This window comes from Solanum dulcamara, chromosome 7 (genome assembly GCF_947179165.1).
Source record: "Solanum dulcamara chromosome 7, daSolDulc1.2, whole genome shotgun sequence".
Classification (NCBI taxonomy): Eukaryota; Viridiplantae; Streptophyta; class Magnoliopsida; order Solanales; family Solanaceae; genus Solanum; species Solanum dulcamara.
The window spans coordinates 6,774,057-6,790,552 of record NC_077243.1 but is presented as its reverse complement, the minus strand read 5'-3'; the positions used below and the strand labels follow the sequence as shown (position 1 = coordinate 6,790,552).

Here is a 16,496-nt window from a genome sequence, read left to right as displayed (position 1 = left end):
TTTGTAGTTATTTATAATTGTTTTTGTTTTGTATTATTTTTATCTTCTTTATTTTATAAATTTGTTTGTTTGATTTTGACTTAACACGAAGTTAGAAAAAATAAAAAGGTCTTTTGAATTTTATGATCTTAAACTAAAAATAAGTAGAATGAACTAAAAAATGTTTTTTAATTTTTTGATCTGAAATATGCCATATAAAAAATTAGAATTAAAAAATTACTAGAAAAAAAGCATTCTCATTGAAATTAACTAAAAATAATAATAGAACAAATACATTAAAACTAAGGAAGTACATATTGTTAGTTGTTAATATAGTAAAAGTTTCAATCGACCCATTTGTGGCAAAAGAGTGTGACAAAAATGAAAATTTTTGAAAGGAAAAAAACAACATAATACATGAATATTCTTTTTAATTTGCTTTTTAACTTATATTTATGACTTGCTATTTTGAGTATGCAGACACACTCACTTAAGTTGAATAAATAGATATATATATTCTACGTGATATGCTAAGAGTAAAATGTGAATTGTCAACATATAAAATATGTGTATTTATTTAATTTTTTATAAATTTAAGTATTTACATGTTCACATTCAAAGTTAAAGAGTGCGAACTAAAAATATGTTAGATGACACATTTATATATTATTAAAAAAAAAAAACCAATCCAAATTCGAACAAAGATAGGACTGGAACCCGATTCAGTCGGGTCGGGGTGCTTTGGACTTTATTGGACTTGGGTGACGCATGTGATTAAAATTGGCTTTTTTGGTCGCAACCCCTATACCCCAATTCCTCATCGCTCTCTCTCTGTGTCAGCCTTTTGTCTGTCTATATATGCCACGTGTACTACATGGACCATTTAGCCCCTCAGCACTCCGTATCAGACAACGAACCAACATCGTCTGAAAGCGGTTCGGGTCGGTTGGGCTCGGTTGTACTTTCCGGATCCAAGTACACAGTTTCCTGTCTTTTTACGACTATTCTCATACTTTTCAGTCCACTACGTTTCTTCTCGCTTTTGCCTAATTTGCCCCCCCTCTCTCTCCATGTGACTTTCCTAAAAACAATGGCAACGATCATATCTTCCATTCTCATCTAATCCCTTTTTTTTTTTTCTTCTTCAACTCTCTAACCCTAAACGTACGACTCAACTCATTTCACCTCGATTTTACTTCTTCTGGTGTTTTCTGGAGAGTTCTATTGGTTGAGCTAGTGTAATTTGAAGAAATCCAGCTGTATTTGCATTCTGCTGGTGATTATTGTACTGCATTAAGTAAATTTTTGCTATATTTTTAGAAGGGAGTTAATTTGAGATCAATTGGACTGTTGAATTGGGAATTTTCTAGAGAGATCTGCTTTAGGGGTCAATTTGGTGTACTTTCAAGTAAAGGGTCAAATTAGGGAGTTTTGGATCCGATCAGGGGAGAAACAGCGCCATTAGATGGCGCTGTTCAGACGGTTCTTCTATAGGAAGCCGCCGGATCGGCTTCTAGAGATCTCTGAGCGAGTATATGGTAAGCTGCTGCTTTTCTCGCCTAAAAGTATCTAATTTTGGGTTTCCTTCTGTTTTTGAGCTAATGAACTGTGTTGAGAAAAGTTTCCAGTATCTACTTGTTTCTGCATTTTACTTGGGACTTACTTTGCTTTTATCATGTTCACCAATTTGATATTTATTCTGCAATCACTGAGTTCCTTATTGTGATCACTATCCCTATTAGCTACATTTGGAATTACAGCGGTTGCTTTTCAATATAAGTGCAAGTCCTAGAGAAGAGGAAATGCAACTCCTTGCGGAAAAAATGTGCAAAGTTAGTACCTACATTTTAGTGACGTAGCTTCTTTTAGCTTAGAAGTTGAAGCTAAGACATTTTTTGCTGGCTATTCTTCTTGAAGAACCATATTACTGTCTTCATTATCTCTAAGTAGGCAGTTCTTCAGAGCGGTAGCTTCTTTGGGTTGATAATGTAATCATTGACATGTTCTCTTCTTTTCCTTTGTACGTCATACTTGCAGTGTTTGATTGCTGCTTCTCCACTGACGTGTTGGATGAAGATGAGTACAAGACATATATGGGAGGGATTGTAGCTCAGCTGCAGGACCACTGTGCAGATGCTTCTTTCATGGTTTTTAACTTTAGGGAAGGTGATAGGAGGAGCCAAATATCTGACATATTGTCCCAGTATGATATGACTGTGATGGATTATCCTCGGCAGTATGAAGGGTGTCCACTTCTGCCTCTGGAGATGATCCACCACTTCTTGCGCTCGAGTGAGAGTTGGCTTTCACTTGAGGGTCAGCAAAACGTCCTGTTAATGCACTGTGAGAGGGGAGGCTGGCCTGTACTTGCTTTTATGCTTGCTGGGCTTCTTTTGTACCGAAAACAGTACACCGGTGAGCATAAAACTCTTGAAATGGTCTACAAGCAGGCCCCTAGGGAGCTTCTCCATCTTTTGTCACCTCTGAATCCACAACCATCTCAGCTTAGATATCTCCAGTACATCTCCAGAAAAAATTTTGGTTCAGAATGGCTTCCATCAGATACACCTTTTGCCTTAGATTGCATCATACTTAGTTCTCCTCCTCTATTTGATGGCGGGAGAGGCTGTCGACCTGTACTTCGCATCTATGGACAGGACCCTGCTTCAACAACCTCTAATAGGAGCTCTAAGCTCCTCTTTTCAACTCCAAAGACAAAAAAACATGCTCGCTTCTACCAACAGGTAATTTTCAGCTTTAAAGTTGAGACTTTGTATGAAGATAAGTTAGCTGAAATCTCAAGTAGTCTGCTCATTCCTCATTGCAGGAAGAGTGTTCACGGGTGAAAATTGACATCCATTGTCGTGTCCAAGGAGATGTTGTTCTCGAGTGTGTCCATTTGGAAGATGACCTAGTAAGAGAAGAAATGATGTTCAGGGTCATGTTCCACACCACATTTATTCGTTCAAATGTTTTGATGTTATTGCGTGATGATGTTGATGTCCTGTGGGATGCAAAAGACCAATTTCCGAGAGGGTTCAAAGCTGAGGTCTGGTATTTATTTCTCACTTTGGATTTAGTTCCCCCTTTAATATCTACCATGAAATTGTGAAGTTGAAGAATACTCATATCTGTACCAGGTACTCTTTTCGGATCCTGATGCTGTTCCATCTGTTGTCACTGAAGAAGTGCCTAGTGAGGATGAGAATGGGACTGAAGGTGCTTCACCTGAGGAGTTTTTTGAAGTCGAAGAGATATTCAGCAATGCTGTTGATGGGCAGGATGGAAGGGGGGAATCTGGAGCCCACATTGTCAATGAAAGTTTGGAGGATGATGATAGTATTGAAATAATCTGGAAAGAGGAGGTGGAACATCATGCATTTCAAGATTGTGCATCAGACGAAGTAAATCACAAGCAAGAAGGAAAGATGGATTCTAATCGTTCTGCATCAGGAAAAAATATTTTAGGAGATAGAGACAACTCTATACCCTCCAGGGTTGTAGTTTCCAATGGTACTAGCAACATGGAATCAGAACTGGTTATATCTGGGGATTGTGCTGCATCAGAAAATGGGGAGCTAAAGCAAGATAAAGAAGGCACTCTGAGACAGAAGAAGTTAGAGAGGGAAGGTTTGCAACAGAAGGTGAGTGTTGATACTAATAAACAAAAAAGTGACAAGACAGCCTCATCTCTGAAGAAACAATCATTCTCCAGTGCAAAACCTGCCGCTGATGGGGTAGGTCCGAAAAATAAATCTAAACAGCAGGAAAGCCAAGGCACTGTTTTACGGCCAGCAAAGCCTAATGCAGTGTCCCGGTGGATCCCTCCCAACAAAGGTTCTTACACTAGTTCAATGCATGTATCATATCCACCATCAAGGTATAACAGTGCTCCCCCTGTGCTTGCTCTCACCAAGGATTTTCAATCTGGGGTTAAATTACAGTCACCATCTCCTCAAGCTTCTTCAGAAGCTGTAGCTTCTTCTGAAGCAGGTCGTGTTTCAGGGAAAGACTCTTCATGTTCTGCATCGGGTATGTCAATGTTTGAGGCATCTGTTGCTACAATGTCTGCCCCAGAATCAGTTGAAAGCCAGGCCCTGCAGCTTCATCCATCTCCTCCAAGTCCGCTTCTTTCTCCATCGCCGAGTGCTCCATCTCATGAAACTTCTGATACTGAGGTAGCAGGAACTAATTCACCATCAGCTACTTCAGATTTGTCTTTACAGGGGAGCAATATTACGACAGCTTCTTTGATTCAGCCAGACCCTAATTCTCCACCTGCTTTGGCTGCAGCTCCCCCGCCACCTTTGTGCAGGCCATCCTTGTCACTTTCAAGTAACATCCAGTCATTTTCACCTCCTCCACCTCCCCCACCCCCTCCGCCTCCACCATCAACTAGCTCGAGGATGACTCCGCTGGGTGCCTTTTCTCCTCCCCCCTCACCACCACCTCCTCCACCTTTGCCCTCATCATCCAGTGTAATAAATGTTGGAAAGGTCTTGCCACCACCCCCTCCACCACCCCTTTGGATGGGGCATGGAACTTCCTCAGAAGTAGTATCTAGTTCATTGCCACCTCCACCTCCTCCACCTCCTCCTATATATGCATCCATTGTACCAAGATTGGCTAGCTTTGGGGGTTCCACATCTCCACCACCTCCTCCTATGCGTACCGGCTATTCTCTTCCTCCACCACCACCACCACCACCACCACCACCTCCTCCTCCCCCACGAATCCTACATAGCTCGCAAGTTGCTCCACCTCCACCACCCCCACCACCTTTGCGAAATGCTCCTCCTCCACCACCCCCACCTCCTTCAACATACGCTCCCCCTCCCTCTCCCCCTCCTTTATACAATACTTCATCTGCACCCCCTCCCCCTCCCCCTCCTTTATACAATACTTCATCTGCACCACCTCCCCCTCCCCCTCTTTTTTCTAGAGCGCCAAGTCCACCACCTCCTCCTCCCCCTCCTTTTTCTAGAACGCCAACTCCACCACCTCCTCCTCCCCCTCCTTTTTCTAGAACGCCAACTCCACCACCTCCTCCTCCCCCTCCTTTTTCTAGAGCGCCAACTCCACCTCCTCCACCTCCTTCTATGCGGGGGCCTACCCCTCCTCCGGGAGGTGGCCCTCCACCTCCTCCACCTCCTCCTGGAGGTCGCCCTCCTCCTCCACCTCCACCAATACGTGGAGCTCCACCGCCTCCTCCTCCTCCGGGAGGTCGTGCACCTGGTCCACCTCCCCCACCTCCTCCGGGAGGACATGCACCTGGTCCACCCCCCCCACCCCCTCCGGGAGGGCGTGCACCTGGTCCACCTCCCCCACCCCCTCCGGGAGGACGCGCACCTGGTCCACCTCCTCCACCGGGAGCTCCAAGACCTCCAGGTGGTGGACCTCCCCCACCACCACCATTTGGTGCTAAAGGACCTGCAGTTGCCAGAGGCCTTCCTGCAGGGAGAGGGCAGGGATTTTCACGCGCAGCTGGTGGTGTAGCCCCTAGAAGATCTAACTTAAAGCCGTTGCATTGGAGCAAGGTAACTAGGGCACTGCAAGGAAGCTTATGGGATGAACTACAAAGAAATGGAGAGACTCAATTGTACGTTTCATGCTTTTGAAACTTGACATTGCTTATACTCGAGTTGAATTACTAATATTGTTGCTTCAAATCTAGGTCACCAGAATTCGATTTTTCAGAGCTTGAGACTCTTTTCTCTGCTACAGTCCCCAAGTCAGATAATGCGGGTAAATCTGGAGGCAGAAGGAAGTCTGTTGGGTCTAAACCTGATAGGGTTCACCTGGTAATCAATATGATATAACAATCTGAGTGCTGAGTGTTACTGACACAATTCTTTGTTCTTGTAATCTTTCCTGCTTCTACTTTTTCCATTCATTTCATGTTTCTTTTTATCTTGCTTGATACCTGCTAGATGAATGCTTTTAGTTACTTTACATGCGTATTGGATTTTGGTGGTTGAAGAAATTCTATTTTCTTGATTTCTTTAAGTTCAACGTCTCTCCTTTAAGTAATTTCTTTTTTGGTAGGTTGACTTGAGGAGGGCAAATAATACTGAAATTATGCTCACAAAGGTGAAAATGCCACTGCCTGACATGATGGTAAGTTTGATGTTACTCTCTTCAATATTTCTTTCTCCTTTGTTTTCCTTTTCAAAGAGTTTTTTTTTTTTTTGTTTTTTTTCCAAATTGAAACATCCTGTCCTGATCACTGCAGAATGAAAAGTTCCTGATTGTCAGCATGTTCAGACTATAGCCAAGAATTATATACTGTGTTCTGAGATAGGAGGATCTTGATATCCTAAAAGTTGTAAAATCCGCTTCTATGTTAACTTGGAATACACATGAGAAAGCCCTTAGTTCTTATTAAAATTTAAATTGTGTAAACAACAACAACAACAGTGAAATCCCACATGTGGGGTCTAGCGAGGGTGGTGAGTACACAGCCTTACACTTAAATTGCGTAAAGATGTTCTATAATATGTCAAGGGCCCATTTGAACCACCATTCTATGTCAAGTTCTGTCGCAAAGGAAGTTTAAGACTAAAAACAAACAGTACGGCTTTTTTCTGGATAATATTAACAATACACATGAAGAGTAGTAGAATTTCTCATGCTGTTGGATTCCTCCGCTTGAAAAATGTGGTAAGTGGCTGTAGCTGCCCAATGTTAACTGAGATGCTGTATTGTGGTTCTAATGGTCCAGGACACAGGGAATGATGCTTAGACCTTGTAATACTTTCCTTTCAGCTGTTAGAAAGCCTGCATTTTCCTACTATTTCTTTTCGCTCTATTTTAGCATATGATGAACAATGTGGAAAAATTCAGGTTAGACTGTTAGAGCCTGTCCTTTGTAAGCGGAAGGTTTTAGAACCTCAAATTTGGGTGTAAAGGATAGCAGCAGCTGTAGTAATGAATTATTCACCTGTGGTGTTCCTTGTGGATAGTTACGGGGCCATATTGGTGGATCTAGCAGCTAGCTCTTACTGTGAAGTATTTGGTAGACCTAGGTGATATCTTTATTCTTGAACATTCTTTCTAGTTTATTTGATGTTCTCTAGGCTCTCAATATTTTGCTTGCTTGCTTGCTTTCTATCGGTCACCCAATAAAGTACGGTGGTTTGTTTACCTGACCTTATCAAAAAACTTCAGTATGGTTGGTGGTTTTGTCTGTAGGCCGCTGCCCTCGCAATGGATGAGTCAATTTTAGATGCTGACCAGGTGGAGAATCTGATCAAGTTTTGTCCTACAAAAGATGAGATGGAACTTCTTAAGGTGAACCTCCGCACTCTGCTGCTTTTCTATTGACTGTAACTGTTTCTTGCTCCTTTTACTCTGGTTCCTCTACCAATTAACTTTTTCACTGTTATTTCTGCTAAATGTTTGCTATTATAACTGCTCAGAATTACACTGGTGATAAGGAGCTCCTGGGAAAGTGTGAACAGGTTAGCTGATCATGTTCTATAGTTATCTCCCGAGTCCCAGGATGTCTCAGTTTTATTCCTTGATTGATATTCCTCATTTGCAAGTTCCATTCTTTACTGTGAGATGTTGCCATCTGTACTTTTGTATAGTAAAAAACAGGGAGAACATCTGAATATTTTGCAGCAGCTACATTTGGCAATTAAAATTGATGCCCAATAGTGCTTGTGAGTTTTTATCTGATGTGTGGACCTTTAATGGTGAAGCTATACATAGGTCTTTCTTTAGGTTTAGCCATGGTAGGTGCCGTTGAGTTACAATTTAAAAGTAGTGCAATCTCACAAACAAAAGGGTTGTTTTACCATTAGCCAGCATCAATAAATGCAAATTACCCTTCCGCTTCTTTTTTGGCCGATAAATATTTTTAAGAGGACTAATATATTTCCTTCTCAATGGTAGGTATGGGCAAATTGATATTGGTATATGATGTGGTCATTACTAATTAGGGATAGTTCCTTGGTAATTCTTCTTACTCCTCTAATAATAATTACTGAGATGGACAAGATGAGAAAGCATGGAAATTTGTTGCTTGTTTGTACCATTAACCTTTAATGGCGCAATGTTCAACATGAGGAATGGATTAGTGCTTGAGTGAGGAAAGTCTGGCTATTCCAGGTTTTAGGAAAAAGTTTGGTGAACCGGGATGCAAGGTTGAATATATTGTGTACATATGGTTACTTCACACCCATATAGTTTGGCAACTTCAGTCCAATTTAATCCCACAAGTAAGAACTAAGAAGAATAAGATATAGGAGAGTAATAATAGTAACAATACTGATAAGGGAAACGAGACAATGCTCGACTACCTACGAACCTCTACCCTAATCCTTGACCTCCATACCCTCCTCTCTAAGGTCATGTCCTTGCTAAGCTGCAGGTGTGCATCCATCTTCAACTCCAATTCCAATTTTTTTTTTTTAAAATCACCTGTTTACAGGTGTTTTTGTGTCTGATATATCAAAGAACCACCACAAGAACCAAAAATTGTGATACAACACAAAACGAGAAGCAAACTAAATTTGGCTTCTATCCATCACGATATCCTGTGCTATTCCAGATGAGAAATGATGGGATTTTTATATCTAGTGTCAAATTATTTCTCCGAGACACTGAATATTTTTCCCAATTTTTTTTCCCAGTTTCAAAAAAAATATTCAGTGTCTCAGAGAAAACTAATTTGAGAGTCTGGCACAAATCAGATATTCATGATAATGAATTGTACCCTGTTGTATTGTTGTCTTTCTGTAGAATATTTTGAATGCTTTTTGTTTGGTTGATGTTAGATTTGCTTGTTCCATTACCCTTTTTCAGAAAATACTTGTAACCATGGGGTCTTTTCCCTGCCTTGATGGTTCTTTTATGTTTTAACGATTTGAAGAATAACTGATTTTCGGGGTGATATGATACTTACCTTATTGCTCATTCCTAATGCATTGGTGGTATTTCTGATATTGTTTGTCTTCCAGTTTTTTCTGGAGCTCATGAAGGTGCCTCGAGTAGAGTCAAAACTAAGAGTTTTTCTCTTCAAGATCCAGTTCAACTCTCAGGTTTGTTTGCATCTAGTGATCTTCTGAAATAAGTATCTTCTATCATCTGAAATGAGCTTTATCTCAGGTCACGGACTTCAAAAAAAGCTTGAACACAGTGAACTCTGCTTGTGAAGAGGTACTTCTCTAGGTTCTATATTTCTCTTCCTTATTTTCCCTATTTTCTTAGCATAACACAGTTTGCTTGTAGCAGGTCCGACATTCTCTTAAATTGAAGGAAATATTGAAGAAAATACTGTATCTAGGGAATACATTGAACCAGGGAACTGCCAGAGGTAAGAATCTCCATCCCTCTTGTAATTCTTCAAATTCTCATCTTTCTTAATATAGACTAATTTAGGAAATTTTGATAAATATATATGACGAATTCAATTGCCTCCATGTGGAACTTGTGGCTTTTCAAATTTATAAATTAAATACAATGATTGACCGACCCGATAAAGTAGGAAAAATACCGCAACTAGAGATTTCAATTGTCCATTGTAAGTTTCCTTTTGAAGTGAGTGGGACAAGAGCTTTTACCCTAAAAGTGGTGCTTTGCTCAGGCAAGTTAATAAAGTAGTCACAAGATTGATTCATTGTTGTTAAAGTTTGTTAATTTTGCAAATGAGAAGTTCAGATAAATTGAGAGATTCATCAATGTGCAGACTACTAGTACATAATATATGCTGAAAAAGTTTTGCTTAGACTATTTATTTAGATGATGAATAAAATTGCTAAAATGGGTACCAAATGGACCATTGCCATCAGTTACGAGTTGTGCCTGGCTTACTTTATTCCTTCATGGACTTAGATCCTGTTTGGATTGGCTTATTTAAGGTACTTTTAAATCAAAATAGCTTTTAAGCATCTTTTGTAGTGTTTGGATAAAATGAAAAAGTGCTTTTAAGCACTTGTTTTAAAGCCAAAAGAACAAATATAAACCAAATGCCATAAGTTGGAAATTTTAACTTGTGGCTTTTGGCTTATAACCCATAAGCTATAATCCCATCCAAACAGGCTCTTAATCGTCAGATAAAATAATACTTTTCTGTTGATTCATAAATGAAATATGTGACCTCACTTTTTAGTTGTTCCAAATCAATTAGAGGACCAACACATTGTTCTATCTGTTGGAACTAGAGGGCTAACAAATTTTGCTCAATAGTTTTGCTCCTGAGCTAGATGATTTTCGCATTTTGGAGATCTGGAAAACTTAAGCATATGTTCTTACGTATAAGTGATAGTAAAGGTTTTGTGCCTTGACATGGATAGTTCAGTTTCTTGGTATTTGTTTGTATATAAAATCTTGCTTGGATTTATTATGTTTATTCCAATGGAGCTTGTTCTTTTTCATATAAAATAGTTCTTAAGGACCTCATCTCATACTGTGGATGCTGTAATGTACGTGCTCAAGCAGTTTGAAATTTTGGTACAGAATTCCAACGCTAAGTTCGGAAAGTTTCTTTTATTCAGGTTCTGCCATTGGATTTAAGTTGGACAGTCTTTTGAAGCTCACTGATACTCGTGCTACTAACAACAAGATGACACTCATGCATTATCTTTGTAAGGTGTGGATGTTCTTTCAGTTTCACTCTTTATGTTTCAAATTGATTATGTTTACTATTTCAGCCTTCTTTCCAATTTCTGTACTTTGAGAAATGGTACCCTTAGATTATGCTTTTCAGCAATGTTACCTCATGAAAACACTGTTGTTGCTGAATTTCCTCAATGCGTCCTTTAATTTTCCTTTTCACCAGTTGACTGTTTGAAAAGCAATGTGAAAAGATTATGTTCAGAGGATAAAAAAGATGTGATTCTGAAAAGACGTGATGATTTGCAAGCAGCTCTTAGTATGGACTATGAAATGAAAATGTTTCATCATTTTAACACTAGCGCTTTGTTAGAAATGCTGTGAAGAAAGCCCGGGGCAAGAAGATTGTTCAATTTGATGCACGTGTGGTTTTTTCTATTTTGTTAGTTATATATATATATGCAAGTGTGTACATTTCATTGGGCTTGCTATAGAGGTCGAAATGACGTCATGTTTTACAAGCATTTTACATGGTATACGTGGCACTGAAAGAAAAATGAAGTACAGCCTAGTCCCAATTATGTGGATTGTCTTCAGTTTTACTTTGTACCAGATTAAAGACCAAAAATGATAAATGTTACATCTAGCTATATACCTATTCATAGTTTGTACGGCCTTGTCCCAATTAACGTGGTACTTTTTTTTATTTATAGTCTGTCCGAAAAAGAATGATATCTTTCTATATTTAAAAACAATTTAACTTTGAACTTCTCTTTGTTGAGATATAATATAATTAAGTAAATAAATGTGTTATCTCTTAAACAACTTAAGCTTTTAGATGAGATGCTTTCCCACTTTAACATGGTATTACTGCAGTCAGAGGTCCTGGTTCAAGTCTCATTACCACCCACTATGAAAAAGAATTTTCACATGCTTGGGTCACGAAAAAGAATCAAGCCTGCACTGAGGGGTGTGTTGAGATATGATATAATTAAGTAAATAAATGTGTGCTCTCTCTAACATCTTAAGCTTTTAGATGAGATGGTTACACACTTTTAAACCCATTTTATGCTTAATTAGATGACGTATAGACACAGAAATATCTAGTTTTAGACCACAAGTATTAAAGGTCTTGCTCTATAAAACTCTGTGCCCAGTACTACATCACTGGAATTGGGAAGGATGGAGTAATAAGCTTACAGAGTGGAATTTCGTGGGAACAAACTGAAGAACATAGTGCAGGGAGTATCAAGCGGTTAAATGAATCTAGTTAGTCAAACTACAACCTCTTTTTGGTTCAAGCTGCATTTCGCCATTTTTCTGTCATATGGTCTGCATCAGATCTGGTATCTTCTGTCTAGAGATGCCAAGTCCATCTGCCTGGATGTAGTCAAACCTATGATGTGATATAGGGATGCTGTATCAGGGATTCTGAATGTTGTTTGCCTGTACGCCTTATTGGTTCAAAATAATCTATGACAGCAGCATTGCACCATTCTCCGAAGTAACTTACCATGCTGAAAAGACATGCTCTTTAAGTAGATCTTGTGTGAAACCAATGAAACAAATGTGTATTAGTAGTGATGAAGCTGTTCCATCTTCTCTTCACTTGTAGCCCTTTTGCTCTGGCCTTCTTATGTTAAAATAAATTATGATGGCTGCTTTAGGAAGTATCTGTGTCTTTATCAAGTAGGCACAGGTCCATCCATTCACTTTTCGCCATTTTAAGCGTGTGAATTAACCTCTTTTCTACTTGATGAAATTATCAGGTAAACTTAAAAACGATTCTGTGATAACTCTATTTCAGTATACAAGTGTTCAAGTGTGATCTAACTTTCTATAGATGGTCCGCTCGGGAAGTATATTTTGGAAATATGAAACACAAATTATTTCTTCAAGGACCTTGACCTTAGCTATCATCTGATAGTTCGCTGAATCTTGCCAAAGCGCTATAGTCTTGGGCATTATTTGGTGCAAGATTGATTATGTGTCACACTATTGCAATAGTTCTTGAACTAAGGCACATTTTTAAAAGGTTACTTCTCCTTGCACATCAGTGAGATACTCTTTTGTAAAGGATTTTGACGTAGCCGTTCCTACTATTCCTAGTTTTATTCTCTTGGCGTGAGATGCCTCTTTTCTCAGTTGTCTGAACATTTCTGTAGCTGAGAAGTATTTTCTTTTTTCTATACTTATTTGTTTGTCTACCTGAATGTGTTATCTAATTAATAAAAGCAAAAGGCCTCTTAATATCTAATTGTTTTTCTTTTCTCAGGTTCTTGCTTCCAAGTCACCATCACTTTTAGATTTTCATGTAGATCTTGTAAGCCTGGAAGCTGCGTCAAAGGTTACTTGTCTTATCTCTATATGATTATATATCTTTGCATTTATCAGGATTGGTTAGAAATTCGTCTCTCCTTGCAGATACAATTGAAGTCTTTGGCTGAAGAAATGCAAGCAATCATCAAGGGTTTGGAAAAAGTTAAAAAAGAACTGGAGGCTTCCGAGACTGATGGCCCTGTGTCTGAAATTTTTCGTAAGGTATTATGGTGGTTGTATTTTTTATTTTTTTTTGATAATGATGGTGGTTATATTTCTTTTCAACTGTCTTAGCTTTATGTGTTTATATTTGCAACTATTCTACATGGTTGTTAGGATGTCTGAGAGCACTCCTTTGGTCATTAGGTTAAGATGTTACTTTTAGCTTGGACATAATTTTTAGGACTGCAAATATCCTCCTAATGTCTTGTGAGATTTAAAAAATTAATTTAAAGATCTGCTTCTGAAGCAATTGTCTCAGTTTTGTATCTTATGTTTTCCTCCGATTCTTGGTATCTCTATGTTACTATTTCTTGATCTGATGGAAAGATTGTGAATCAAGATATATTTTAACTTCATTATGGCATAAAGCTGCTGCAGTAAAATCCCATGTATCTTTTGATGAAAAGAGTCTGAACTCCTGTGCCCTCTTCTATCTCTGGAAATTGGGTGACTTTATTTACCTTTTGTCTCCTCTCTTTCCTTTATTTTTTTATTCATTTTACAAAAGGGTTGATGGAATCATGCAATAACCACAACACGGTTCTGTTTCTATTGTTTCTTAAAGTGTACTAAGTTTCTGTGCACACTATTATCATTATCATTCTCTAGAAGACATAAGTGTACCCCCTCCCTCAATGAAAAGGTGGAAAAGAACAAAAAAATTGGTCCTTATAGGTTTGTTCTTTTGTCCTGCAAATCAGACGTTAAAGGAATTCGTTGGTGTGGCTGAAGCACAGGTTGGCTCTGTTAAGGATTTATATTCGGTTGCGGTAATTTCCTTCATGATTTATTATCTCTTTGTTATATTATGTTGCAAAGTCATCTTCCTATATGTCAATATAATGTTTCATTGTCATAACTTGCACAGGGCAGAAATGCAGATGCACTTGCACTGTATTTCGGTGAGGATCCTGCCCGCTGTCCGTTTGAGCAAGGTAGCTTATGTACAATATACTTTTAATCTCCTCCATAAGACTGTTAGTGAAATTGAGCGGATGAAAGTTGTCTCCTTCAAGAGTTTTGAACTATACTTTGTTGCCTTCAATGTCCTAGTCATTTTCAATTCTAACTACAATAGATGAATAGGCTTGTTAAAGTTAGTCTAGTGTTAATCCTCTTAGACATAGTAACTGCTCCGCAATTTTATGGAAAGATATGACCGCATTTTTTAGCTTTTTGTAAGAGCTGGAATTCTTAATCAGTATGTTAATTTTACGAGATTTGATCGATTTGGGATACGTCTGAGAGTCTTCCTCATCGAGGTTTCCAGTGTCTAGGGCTTTAGCAATATGAGATAGAGCTTAAGCTTTCATTTTTGTGCGAAGTGTTTATTTTGACCTTTATGACAATTTTATATTTTCCTTATGTCTTGCCAATTGGAATAAGTAATTGATGAAATTATGAAGTAAGTGGCACCACCAACATGCTCTTCCATATCTAAAGTGTAACTGAGCACATTTAAACCTTGTCCAGATCCTCTACTAAGGTATCACATTCATACGTTGGTCTCCTTGAAACCATTGTGTGCTTAAGTACCGAGGTAGAATGTAAATGTTATAAATAGAAAAACCAATTTAGAGTTTTTTTTACTGTCCAGAGAGAAACAAGTTTCTTGAGAAGAAATATTTTCTGTATATGAATGAGCAGGAACTACCTCTAGAATGTAAATGTTATAAATAGAAAAACCAATTTAGAGTTTTTTTTACTGTCCAGAGAGAAACAAGTTTCTTGAGAAGAAATATTTTCTGTATATGAATGAGCAGGAACTACCTCTTTTTTGTTATGTGTGGATGATTACAGATATTACTGCATTTTAATTCAATTGGAGTTGCATCTGATGGATCTGTGTTACCTTTGTTTGCTTCATTCATGCTTTCCCTATTTTCATTTGTATACTTATGCTCTTGATGATTTGAGGTTTTTGGGTGCTGATCTTTTTTCCTCCTCCTTTTTTGTGCATCTGTTTGACAATCTGTACAGTCACGGCGACCCTCTTAAATTTTGTGAGGCTGTTCCGCAAAGCTCACGAAGAGAACTTGAAGCAGGCTGAATTAGAAAGGAAGAAAGTTCAGAAGGAGGCTGAAATGGAGAATGCCAAAGGAGTTACTCTAACAAAGAAGGGTTTCAAGTGAATGGGAATGATTTCGTTGTTTCAGGGAATATTGGGTGTCGAATGATCTGTCTGTTGGTTAACCATGTTAACTGAGGATATCCTCCAAAGACAGACCAGAAGCCTCCTAATGTAAGTGTTTTGGCATTCTTTGGGTTCAAGAAAGAATGTTCAGGCTTGTAAACCAGAGTGCAGTTAATGCTTTGCAGATAGGAAGCTGAACCGGACACATCATTGTCGTGGCTCTTGGATGATGCAAGCAACCTGTCGCTCCATAAATTGATCGCCTTGATTTTTGTGATTGGCAGGTGATCATGAATGCTATCCAAACTTGGAGAAATTTGCTACATGATTAAACAGATACTGCAATCAAGAGTGCGAATTTGGATAGAGCCAACATGCTGGACTCGGTGTTGGCACAAACGTAGTTTCCACAATGTCCAACACTTACCAATAACCGCCCGTACGCCATGCCAACTGTAAATTATAAGTGTAACATCAGTTTGTATAAAGCCTAGCCAGTATATCTAGATTCAAAGTTATTCTTTTCATTGTAACATAGAAAAAGGGGTTTCCTATTGTGTCAGTTTTTATGGGAACCTGCCACGAAATTGATTGTACAGGAAGCATAGGAGAGGATAGGGATAGGTTCTATTAGCAGATAGTGTTGTATCAATATGTAGGCTTTAGGATTAGCTCCCCTTTCCTAGATACAAATTTTGGAAAATATTCTGATATCTTCATTTTTTTTAGTCACACTAGTTATCTGCATATTCTTGTTTCTTCTTGAGGTCTTCGCTGCTTTTTTTTTCCTGCTTAAGCAGGCTTGTCTAATCCAGATTTCTCAGCTTCAGCTGCTTGGTTTAAGGTTCTCGGATTATCGAGTTTAAACCGGTTTGTTATGTATGCATTCAGCCTCTCTGTTTTCATGAGGTAGGGTAAGGTCTCGTACAGACACTATATCCCTCACAATTTTACTTTTGGGATTTTGGTGGGTTTGTTCACTTTTGTAATTTTGCTTTTCCCATCCGATTTTACTTGTGGAATTTTGGTGGGTTTGTTCACTTTTGTAATTTTGCTTTTCCCAGGTTTACTCAATGTTTTTTGGACAAACCGCGTGATCAGGAGGTCACGGACTCGAGTCCGGAAACAACTTATTTGTATCTGGATAACACATCAAAAATTCAAAATCACAGATATTGTAGTGACGCAAAGCGCAACATCCCTTTCTATCCTATGAATCTATGATTAGTGAAGAGTCTCTTCAGATTTCGTAAAATCTTTATTCAGTTAAAACATATTACATCCA

At 38.6% G+C, this 16,496-nt stretch overlaps 1 protein-coding gene across 6 annotated transcripts; it reads left to right on the top strand.

The window, feature by feature from the left end:
- The first annotated feature begins 1,020 nt into the window (after positions 1-1,020).
- LOC129894937 (formin-like protein 20) lies at positions 1,021-15,958 on the top strand. Of its 6 annotated transcripts, none has more exons than XR_008767704.1 (18): positions 1,021-1,517; positions 2,017-2,723; positions 2,807-3,028; positions 3,120-5,578; positions 5,654-5,780; positions 6,025-6,096; positions 7,171-7,269; positions 7,398-7,439; positions 8,943-9,023; positions 9,091-9,141; positions 9,214-9,298; positions 10,479-10,573; positions 12,812-12,883; positions 12,961-13,077; positions 13,779-13,847; positions 13,946-14,012; positions 15,058-15,319; positions 15,496-15,958. XR_008767704.1 is itself a non-coding variant. In XM_055970531.1 (17 exons), the coding sequence occupies exons 1-17, from the start codon at positions 1,445-1,447 to the stop codon at positions 15,207-15,209; spliced, it is 4,587 nt and encodes a 1,528-aa protein (XP_055826506.1). In that variant the 5' UTR covers positions 1,021-1,444; the 3' UTR covers positions 15,210-15,958. The 6 variants fall into 6 exon arrangements, 3 of the variants coding, with proteins under 3 accessions (XP_055826506.1, XP_055826505.1, XP_055826508.1); XR_008767702.1 differs by having other exon boundaries at positions 15,397-15,958; XR_008767703.1 differs by having other exon boundaries at positions 15,383-15,958.
- Positions 15,959-16,496: the final 538 nt, after the last annotated feature.